The 11,769-nt window shown below is 46.8% G+C and overlaps 1 protein-coding gene across 1 annotated transcript; it reads right to left on the bottom strand.

Moving 5' to 3' along the window:
• ZNF488 (zinc finger protein 488) lies at positions 1-1,011 on the bottom strand (the record flags this gene model as incomplete). Its single annotated transcript, XM_080925879.1, has 1 exon — positions 1-1,011. The coding sequence occupies one exon, from the start codon at positions 1,009-1,011 to the stop codon at positions 1-3; it is 1,011 nt and encodes a 336-aa protein (XP_080782005.1).
• Positions 1,012-11,769: the final 10,758 nt, after the last annotated feature.

Genomic DNA, 11,769 nt, shown 5'->3' with positions numbered 1-11,769 from the left:
CTAACTATGTGAAGTCATGTGCCTAGAAAGATGGTGGCGCTCCCGGAAGTACTCATGACAGACGGGGCAAGTGAGAACTTGCTCTCTTCGTTTCTTTGAGTGTGGATCAGAGTCCACATGCTCCCTTTTATGATGGGACCGCATGTGGAAGACTAGGTCAGCTGTCAGACGAAAGGCTAGGTTGCACTTTGCACACCAGTTCTGAGTAGACAAGCCCAGGGAGGAGAGTGTGGGCGGCAAGAGAGCCCGAGAGGCCGTGGCAGATGCTGAGGAAGTAGGCGCTTGCACCTGGGTGTGCTCCAGCCATGGTGTGGGAGCCCTCTGGAAAGCGTTGCAGAATAGAATGTTCTGTGACAATGTGTGTAATTTCCAGAAATCACCCATGAATTTGAAAGTTGACAGGTGAGCCCAATATGGAATGTCCACCGTGGTGATGAGTCCTGAGAGCTCCCATGAGCCCTCAGCACTTCCACCAGCCAGAAGCATGGGGGAGCGCTTAGGTTTCTCTGCTGGGCGCTTGGTTGGCTTGCTAAAAGCACTTTTCTGCTCACTTCGGGTTGCGCCTGGCCATACTGAGCACACTGTTCCATCATCTGAGGCTCTGGAGAGACTCAAAGGCAGCTGCTGAGTGCCAAGCTGGCCTTCTGGGTTCCCCGGCTTCCTCGTCTGGACCTGGATGTCCCCTGGCCTCTCCTGGAGACATGACAGCTCCGTGAAGGAATTCTGCCTTTGCTCTGTGCATGCCTTTCGGGCCAGAGGCCTGTCTAGTCGAGGCTTGTCGGGTGCTGTTGACAGGCTCAGTTTGGTATGGGCCGCGTCTTGGCCACCCTTTCCGGCAGGAGCATCAGACTCCACGAGGCTCATTTTCTTGAGCTTCCCTGGCTGGGTCTGCTTGGGTTCCATGAGCTTCCATCTTTTCTCAGCTGAAGGCTTCAGAAAAGCCCCTTTGCTCTCAGTCACGTGATCAGCATGGCCTGACAGGCTAAGCAAGGTAGATGTTCCAGCAGCCATCAGTCTACAGGGCTTTGGGGTTCCCAGGAACTGGTCCTTACTCCCAAGAGGAACTATGAGATAGGAAAGCCCCCAGCAAAGCCCGGGCTGGGTGCACTTGCCCGCTGGTCTCTGCAGGAAAGAAAATAACAGTGAGGCCAGCACTGGTCATTCAGTGTCCTATATAGATCAAGATCAGACAAGCCCACCTTCTCTAGCCTTACTTTGATGTTTGGGAAGGGGGAGCAGAGTCATCAGAAGAGAGAGAGAGAGAAAGAATGAAGGAGCTCAGACCGACCCCAGCAGCAGGTACCTGCTGGAATGACCTTGGAAGCAAAGGCACCAGAAGACATGGCCCCATTCAGGAAAAGGCAAGGAAGCCACAGAAACAGCAACTGTGATTTAACTAGGCCTGGTTCAAATCCACAGAGGCTGGAGGGATAGGGAAAGGAGCCTGCTCTGAGCAGAAAATGGCTCATCCTGGACACCTACCAACAAGCTGGCCGTGTAGGGAGAAAGCTGTGCACCATCAGCTCCAGCATCTCTCTCTGGCTCTGGCTCAGTGTCCAGAGACTGGGGAAGTCACAGCAGCTAGAGGTGATGTAAAAGGTTCATGCATTCACGATCTTGGCTCCTTACGGCAACCTTTCTCTTCCCTGTCTCCTAAACTAACCTTTCTTCACACCGCATCTCCTGCATGCTTCCACTTGTCCCTCTGATCTGTCTGGACCAATCTTAAGATTCCTTGTCCTGGCTTTTCCTCTACTCCCTTCTAAGCTGGGGTATATGATCAGATTGCCTTTCACTACAGACTGTGCTCTGGCTGACACCATACAGTGGCCTCTGCTTAGTTACATGCACCTTTCTCCTGCTCTGGCCCCTGATAGGAAACACTTCCCGTGTCCTCCCTTGGGAGCCAGGGATAGTGGGAAGAAGGGTAGTTTTTTTGTTTGGGGGAAGCTTTAGGACCATTTTAGAGAGACCCTGCTCTGACCTCACCTGGATATATCTACCCTCTGATTCACAAAAGGAAAGCTTCAGAAGTGCCACAGTACAAGTGGAGGTACTAGGTAATCACAGTGGGTGGGGTGCAGAAGCATAGGAAGAAAGCCCTGGAATTCTGAGGGATTCTATTCCAGGATCCCATGGATGTCCTCACACCATGGGAGCTAATCACTAAACTGGGACTTGGAAGTGGCTTTGGCTCCCAGTGGAAATTATAACTCAACGCCATTTCCTTTGAAAACTACATATCTCCCCTGGTGTGCAGAGCTGAGGACCCCTCAGATTGTCCGTTAAGCAAAGGAATGGCTTCTGTCAACACCTGCCCTCCTCAACTTCAGTCATCACATTGTCCAGCTGTGGCTCTGGGTACAGCCTTCCCTGGGCTAGATGAATGTCACTCCTAGCCTGGCTATCTCTCAGGCCCAGGTAAAAGAGCCTATGCCAGTGTCTGCAGTCCATTGCCCCTAGAGGGCACCCAGGTGAGGCATACAGCAAGTCCTCAGGAAGTGCTGTCAGGACCAAAAGTTTCCTAAGCCAGCCAAAAGGAAGAGAAGATTGTTGCCTCTTGGGGCCACAGAGCAGATGTTTGACAGTCTTCGGTCCAGCATTTTCCTCCCAGCCAAGTCCAGTTTCCAACATGCTTCAGTTACCCATCTTTCTCCAGTTCACATCTCCAGCCACCCCCACAGACGATGGGACCTACCCTGCCCCATAACCTAATAAGTTCCTTCTCTGCTGTGTTGAGCAAAGCTGATGTAACTGTTGTAGAAGTGACAGCCTCGCCCAAGTCTGAGAGCTGTCCCTCCAAGACTCTCATCAGGGAGAATCTCAACACAACACACACTCACATGTGCTCATGTGCGAGAAAACACACATCCAGAGGCTTTGACCCAGTGGCACCAGTGGCTCACCCCCGTCCCTGCACGTGTCACTACTGTGTTAGCAATGTAAACAGTGTCACCTGCCAGCTTGACTTCTCTGGCAACCCTAATGTTTTTTCACCCTGGCTGAGGACAGTTTTTCCTGCTGATTTTAATTCCTGTTGTCAGGTATGCTAGGCCACTTCAGGTACTGAGGGGCAGGAGCTTCTATGGACAAAAGAGGCCAGAGGTCTGGAGGGACACTTGTCAGGGTGGATATGGGCTGTTAGGCCCTTACGTCACGCTGAGGTACAGTCCACTCTCCACCTGGCCTTGTTTCTGTCTAGATCTTGAGTCTTCCCGGTCTACACTCTGCAGACCTACTCACTCTTGACTCATTCCACAACTAAGTCACTCTTTCCTCTTCCACCCATGTCAACTGTCTACTTGGACCAAACCCCATCTATCTACATGTGAACTGGCTTCTGGCCATGCTGTGTAGGTGCCATGGTCTAGAAAAAACAGTATTCCCTAAGGGGTCACATAGAAGACAAAGCTCTCGGGGGGGGGGGTAGTAGAGCAGGTTTTGAAAACTGCCCAATCTCCATTGACCAGGCCATCTGGTTCTAAAACCAAGCCGTCTCCTTACAGAATACTGGCAGAACCACAATGCTGTCTGCCTCCCTGTGCAATGAGCACATAGCACATACACCTTCACCAGCTCCTTTCAGAAGTTCCCAGAGAACTTAAACCAGCATCAACTCTTTGAGGGAGTTAAGTACTCCTCGATTTTTCACATAATAGAATGTCTGTTTAATCCTCACCACTAAGTTTCTATTCCATGAATTCACACAGACATATGTATGTATATACTCATATGGGCACATTTTTACACACACACACATATACACATATACTTTCACACAAACACACATTCATACATGGGAACTTATACCCAATACAAATACACTATACACATACAAACATATACTCACACACAAATATGCAAGTATTCTCATGGTATAGTAAAACACATCTTCCCTCTCATCTCAGAGACTTCTTCAGCATCAGCTGGATACAGACAGTGTGATGTACATCTTGCCTTGAACCTGCCTTGAAATCCCCTGAGTTCACAGCATTTACTCCACCTCTGCAGAGACTCATTGGGCCCATGCGGCATTTCCAACCAGAGACAGCTAACCCTAGAAACCAGAACTTTCAGTGGCTTGCAAGCAGACATGATGCCCAAGGTCAAAGTCAGAAGCCTAAGTCTCATTCATCTCCAGCAGCATCTATATCTCCTTGATCCCTTTGCCTCTCAGATGGCTACCACACCCGTGGGAGCTCATCTCCAAGTCATTCCACATCTCAGGCACAGAAGTGTCACCTCACACCGTGCTCCGTGCTTCTCCCTTCTCACCTGTACCTCCACCACCCTGTGCACTTGTGGCTCACTCTCTGCCTAGCTGTTATCTGGGCAGAGTAGAGCTGCCCCTCCCCCTTTCTCCTCCCACAGCCACCAGCTGCCCTGGGCAGTGATGGATCTATGCAGTCCTTGTTCCTTGCTCCAAACCTCCTATGAATAGTATCTTTGTCATCCTCAGCTGTCCTCAATAGATTCGGTTCATCCTGGGCTCTCTGTCCTGGGCCTCTATGGGTCCTAATCACCCCATCATTGTGTGTGTGTTCCACTAAAGGGCTTTTCTTGTCAGCCTTGGTTCTTTTCACTATGGAGTCCACAAGACAGCCTCTGAATTGCACAAACATGGTTCAGAACCACTCCATGTTCTTCTATCTGGGAAAAAAAATGATGAAACTCCAACACCCTCACACCGTTCTTCTAGACCTCAGATTACATGATGATCCTATGCTCCTGAGTGCTGTCTGACACCAGGATCCCCAAATTAACAGGATAGAAATCTTACCATGGCCCAACTTTTCTGCCATTAGAGCTACCAACCAGAGTACTGCTATTGGATAACACAGCATGGGCTATATTCTGAGAGATTAGTTTTTCGCCAGTCTTACCACCCATTCTTGGGTACAAACCACCCACTTGTCATTCCAATATCTGAGAGGCTCTGGCTACATTCTCCCATGTAATCTTGCTGTCTGTACCTTTGCGAGTTGTCCCAGCCTCTGTGGAGCCCCACATTCACACCATCAAGGTCAAGCGCACGGGATAGAGGAACAGAAGGCCTGCATTTCGACATTCTCTGCCATTACCCATACTAGGGCTTCTGTTTTCCCCTCTGCAAAAGGGAACATTTGGGTGCCCCACCTCACTGTGTTGTCATAACTATGAGTTAGACCAGTATCTCTAAAGTGCCAAGACACCCAGTTTGTAGACAAATTGTCGCTGTTCTCATCACAAGGGTATAGAGTCACCTCATGGTCCCCTTCCCATTCCTTGAGAACTCGCAGGAAGTAGCACACAGCCTGCTAAATGAATGAGCAAATAGCCAGAGCATTTCTTCCCCTTGTGTTCTTTGCATGGATCTGGGCTGCAATTCATAAACTGGTTCTACTCAGTAACACCACAGACCCTGCTAGATTGTCTCCTGTATTTGCTTCTCTTCTCAGGCTAAAACAAAACAAAGCATAAACAAACAAACAAACAAAAACAGTGATCCGGTCTTTTGGTGTCTCTAACCTCTAGAGTCTTCCCAGATTCTTTCGGAAGATTCCAGAATATAATCACACACTAACCTCTTTTATGTAAGGACAGTGAGCACCCATGTTTTCCTGTGGAGCATGCATATGTTTCATCTACTAGCTCTGGGATATTGGAAACAATGAAAACCTAAGAGCTTTTCGGGCTTCCGAGCCACTCCTAAAGGTTTCCGAGTCCAGCTAAGGTGTTCTAGAGCAATGCCTTTAGTACTCAGCAAAGCTGACTACATTCCCAGGACACAGTCCATTCCCAGAACTACAGTGTCACAGAGCAGTTCTTCATAGAGGCTCTGCTGGGTATATTCAGAGTTAGCTGTGACCAGGAATATCCAGGGCACTAGAGAAAAAAGAGCCCTCCAGTAAACATTACCAACTGGCCAACAAGTAATGCTCTCTGTGGTGATGCTTAGGCTAGAACCTGTGGGGTTGAATTAGCTCTGAGGATTCAGATTCCCAGATATAGTTTTGAGTTGCAGGCTCAGCCTAGTTACTGACTATGTGCAGGACCCAGGACAAGTGTTCGGAATGTTAATCCCCTTATAAATAAAACTGGTATTGTGATCTTCACTTAAAGATGCTTCTAATTGGACTAAACAGGGGTCTGTGTAAGATCTCAAAGAGGAAACTCTTGTTCCTGGTACTGTTAGAAAGGCAAAGCAGATGCCCTACCCTAGCCCGGTTTGCAATCACAGGATAAAATACACGGCTTATCTACCAGGCTGTTCAACAAGACCCTCTTATATTCAAACAGTAACGACATCTAAAGAGAGAAGGGCAGGGACATTTTTATACAGACACACACTACACAATGAAGGAAAACGAAATTTAAAACACTGGAACTCAAGACTTTGCTCTGTATCTTTTTAAATGACTTATCTGTTTTAAATGTAAGTTGCCAAGTCTTTCTGAAAAAGAAATCTGCCAAACGAAGCTAACATGTCATTTTAAATCAGTTGAAAAGCCTTCCCTTTGCCATCCCCATTCCTAGCTCTGACTCGCTGCAATCAGTGGTTGGATGGCTTAGGACAATTGAATTCTCCAATGCAGAACATGGTCTCCCAAGTCACACTTATTAATTGTCCGTAATTCTTTAGTATAACATCAAAACCTCTTCCACTAACCACACCAGAGCCCACACTGGCCAGATTCCATTTCTGCTCAATTTTGTGTGGCTTACTTATTGCCAAGCTTCCTTTCCTGCATCAATAGAGAAGTTAAAGTGGCTGAATTATCGTAAAATAGCACAATAAACTACAAGGTCAATTTAAATTGTTCCCAAGAAGCCAAGGCTGCTTTAATTTAATTTTAACTTTAATTGGAAATTAACATCCTTGAAAACGAGCAGTTTTGTGTATGCTGTGTATGTTCTTTTGAATATAGACATGTCATAAATATCATTAAACATGGAATTGTATCTTTTCCCAGATGATTTAACAAAGCATCAAACATTGCTTCGATCTACATGCTGTACTTGGCTCTCTGATAATGTAAGCAGACTGGCTTTCCTAGATTCCTTCTCCTTTTAAAAAAAAATGTATCTAAGGTAATCTTTGAAAGTGACATGAAATATTTTCACAGTTATTCTTCTACATAATGTAGACAAAAACATACACAGTCCTGGGCTCCTATTGTCTTCCTATAACCCAGCCCTAAACACCACCCCCTCTGTGCCCCAGAACCTGACAAGCACAGCTTGCCCGGAAGGCACGCATGGTTGGAGCTGTCCCCTAAATGCTGCTGCTAGACCGGCTTTCCTGGTGTGCTGTCTGTGCCTATTAAGAAAGAAAATGATGTCAAGAAATGAATGCACTATCCTATCAAAATCAGGCATTTTCTTTGTAATAACCTTGAAAACTCAGAGATATACAATTTGATCATTTATGGATTCTCCCATAACAGGCATTGAGTTACATTTCCAAATATTTGTGGATATCGACTGGAGAACACATTTGGGATTGGGTTATGGTTCTTACCATAGCATTCAGCATAAACCCTGTTGAGAATAATAGGGTATAGGGATGCATGCATGGAGACACGAAATCAAGAAGTTCAGCACACAACACGAGCGCGGGGGGACACGAGCACAAACACACACACACACACACAGACACGCATGCACAACATATGCACAGTCAGCCTAAGAGGCAAAACAAAATAGAATTGTGTGTGGTGAGAGAGGGGGCAGCAGGAAAGAGAGAGAAGGAAGAAATTTTATTTTAAATAAGAATGCAAGGAGGAACCGTCAACAAATATTAAACCTACAAGGAAATAAAAAGTGAGAGGAGACAGAGGAAGAGACAAGATGAGTTCCAGATATAGTGAATTGGAGAAAGATATAGAAGCTGGCGACAGAGGGAAGGGAAATCCAGCCAGGCAAAGCTGAGGCAGGTCTTGAGAATTCTTTCCCGGGAAGAGGCCACGGGAAAGAGAGGCATTCTGCCATCCCCTCCCGGTGAGTCTATCCGGTAGGACCGCGGGGCGCAGCTCACCTGGGCTCTCCCGCAGCATCAGCGAGGCGGCTGAGGGTACAGCTGCCGGTCCTCCAGCGAGCGTTGTTGAACTTGGCAGTGGAGCCCCCGGGATTCCAGGCCACGCCTCGGGGGCGGGACTCGCAGGTCCTTACTTAGCAGGTCCCCACCCCTGGCTCTTCTGTCTTCTGGGCAGAAGCACCAGGGACCTAAGACCTTAACAGCTCAGCTCCACCGACCTCTCTCCTACTCGCTCCCAGGTTCCGAAGCTTGACAGCCAGCCAGAAGCTCCAGTCTCAGTCCTGCTGTGTTTGGAGGCGCCTCTGTCACCTCTGAGCTGTTGCACAGTGTGCTCCAACCCCGAGGTTCTTGAACCCTCCCCACCTAGGTGAGAGAAGGGAAGAAGGCTTGGGAAGGCTTACGAAAGGTTCTTGCTTGAAAAGCCCAAGAACCCCTGTCTGCTCTCAATTCATTTTCCTCTAGAATAGCTACGTGAATAGCGGTTTCACAGTGCCTTCTTGGCCTCACTGAAGTACCAGTTGCCTCCCGCCTTCCCAGGTCATAGATGGCAGAGGCCCCAGGGCTGCCAACAATCACCAAGTGTTTTCTAGGAAACTTTCCTGGAAGGAGGGGTGGAATGCAGCCCGAAGGGTCTCTGAATGAGGTGGCTGCAGGACCAGGAATTTCCACTGTTGTGAGTTGGGGTAGGGGGTGGTGCTTGTTGCGGTTGCGGTTGTGGCACTCCTATGCCTGGGCCCTGATGTTTGAACCTGGGTTGCTAACCATCTTGACATGGTTGAGATTGGGCAAAGGAAAACCCACCTAAGCCCCCATTTCTTTCTCTCATTCACTCATTTACACAATTGTTCTGAGGTCAACAGGGATTCTGGGGATGCACAGAGGACTCTTCAGAGCCTTTACCCAGGTTTGGGATCCGTTACCAAGTGAACAGAAGGTGGGTAATGCTGGACCTGGCTATCCCTCAGCATCTCAGCATCGTGTGTCTTAGTCTTCTCTTGCTGTGAAGGGACACCATAACCGAGGCAACTCTTATTTAAAAAAAAAAAAAAAAAGTAGTGGTTAATTGAGGCTTACAGTTTCAGAAGTTTAGTCCATTATTATCATAGCAGCATCAGGCAAATGCTGACGCAGTAAGAGCTACATCCTGAGCCACAGGTAGAAAGAGCAATTCTGGCTTGGCTTGGGCTGTTGAAACCTCAAGGACCATCCCCAGTAATTCATTTCCTCCAACAAGGCCACACCGCCTAATTCTTCTACTTTCAAATAGTGCTACTCTCAGGTGACTAAGTATTTAAATATGTGAGCCTGTGGGAGACATTCTTATTCAAACCACCAGTGTGGTTCCCAGAGCAAATCTGTTTCTTTATGGGAAGGAGCACAGAAACCAGGCACCTGCCTGGAGCTCTCTTACCCAGTCAGGCAGTCATCAAGGTCAGATAGATACATTTTTAAAAACCCCTAAGCTCAAAACATGGGTTACACTGGAAGTAGCCTCATAATACTCATGGACACCAGGCTCTAAGGTCTTTGGGATGCCTGGAAAAACCAATGTACATATTTACAGTTAGGTATCCACCTGCACTGAGGAGTTAGCTGGAAGTGAAGAGATCTGCAGGGGTGCATAGCCAGCATAATGCTAGTGGAAGAGCTAAGATGTACAAAGGAGCTGAGAGTGCTAAACCGGGAGAATGGTACATTCTAGCACCAGTTTGCAAAGTTCTTTGAAAAGGAAGGAGGAAAGAAGAAAGGACTTGGAAAGAAGAGACAGTGTACTGGCTGCAAGAAAGTTTTGGCTGTGCAGATAGGGAATCAGGAAGTTCCTTGGACTGGCCTGCCTCTGATCATTGGGCCCAGCCACCGGTCCTTGATGGAAATGTATCCTAGAGTATGAGGCTGGAGCAGACTCTCATAACACTCCCTCCCAGTCACACACACACACACACACACACACACACACACACGAACACAAACAGAGAGAGAGAGAGAGAGAGAGAGAGAGAGAGAGAGAGAGAGAGAAAGCACTGAAAGTGACATTGAATCACACACACACACCACACATACAGAGGAGTATCTGAATGGTAACTCTCTCTCTCTCTCTCTCTCTCTCTCTCTCTCTCTCTCTCTCTCTCTCTCTCTCTCTCTCTCATACATACATGCACATACAAAGGGAGATCTAAATGGTGACATTGATCACACACACATCACACCAAGGGTTATCTGAATGGTGACAATGAATCACACACACACACACACACACAGAGGAGGATCTAAATGGGACACTGAATGACCCCACACAGGAGTCAATCCGGATGGTGAAAGTGACCAATGCACGCAGAATGGTAGGGAAAACTCGTTGTCAGCTCACTGAGAAGAGATATACCCTATAAAACTATGCAAAACTAAAACAAGAAAAGGTCACGAATGATAGCAAGGGCCAAGATGATAGACAGATGGAAAGAAGCAAGAGTCTTCAACACTGGAAACTGTTCTTAGAGACAACGGACTCTGAATGGAAGGGCTTCATTCTCCAAGAAAGCAGCAAACATTATAAGCATGAATGCATCGATAATTTTTTAAAAAATGATACCCAGAAAGGGGTGTTTTGCCAAATTCTGTATTACACCTAGAAACTGAACACAACACATGCCAAAATTTAGAAGGTTTAAACAGCAAGACAATTTACTAAGCCCTATTCAATGGGGATCCCCCTAATCATGTGCTAAGGTAAATTTCCTTTTTCCAAAATACTTAAAAGAAACAGTACTGTACAAGTCAGGTTCTCTGATCACAATGCGATTAATGTGGAAATCAATGCCAAACAGAATGTTAAATACACACACACACACACACACACACACACACACACACACAATCACACACAGACACATATGCACACACAGAGACACATAATTGAAAGCTTTATACCATACATATAATTATGTATAAGAGGAGAAATCACTCAAAACAACACACACCAAATTTTTAAATATGCACAAAATGATAAATGAGAACATTTGTAACCCCAAAATGTTTATATTAACAGAAAAGAAAGGGAAAAATAAATGAGATAGATATTTAACCAAAATCATTAGAAAATGAATAACAAAATAAATCTCAAGAAACTGGAAAGGAAAAGTGATTTTAAAAGGAACATATATGTTTATTAAAATAAAAGAACAGTGGCTCTACAGTGTGGGTTCCAGAAGTTTCTATTATTGCAACCAAAGCAGAACTGACACAAATAAACACAATACAAAAGCCTTGTGAGGTCACCAAGACCTCCATTTTACCCCGGATAAGCAAATGCCTGTCTAGTCCCTCCTCCAAGTGTCCCATGGGTAGCAACCATTGCTTTTCTAGATAATGTACTACTACAGAAGCTAATGGACCCCCAGTATCTGCAGGAAAACATGCAGGATCATTGTGATCAGACCCCTGCTCACAGCCCTCTATATCTGACTCACATCCTAAAGACAAGGAAGCCACTATAGAGCTTCTGGGTGCTGTACCAACATTTTTACCCCCAAGTAGAGCTTTGAGACCCCTTAGCCCACCGGCTACCAGGGACCACCTTCTCAGCTATCTGGGCAGCCCATGCAGGGCCTATGCAGAGATTGCTATAGCCACTGCGGCCTCTCATTCAGCCTTGCTGCTCAGACAGAGCACCCTTTGCTTTGTTGCTATGAATTTGGTTACTTCCTGTCTTATCGGGAGTCTAACCTGTCTTGGTGCAGACCTGGATAGGCTGTGCT

Source organism: Micromys minutus (assembly GCF_963924665.1).
Source record: "Micromys minutus genome assembly, chromosome: 12".
NCBI lineage: Eukaryota > Metazoa > Chordata > Mammalia > Rodentia > Muridae > Micromys > Micromys minutus.
Note: the sequence above shows the minus strand (reverse complement) of the source record. Positions and strands in the feature narration are given on the sequence as shown.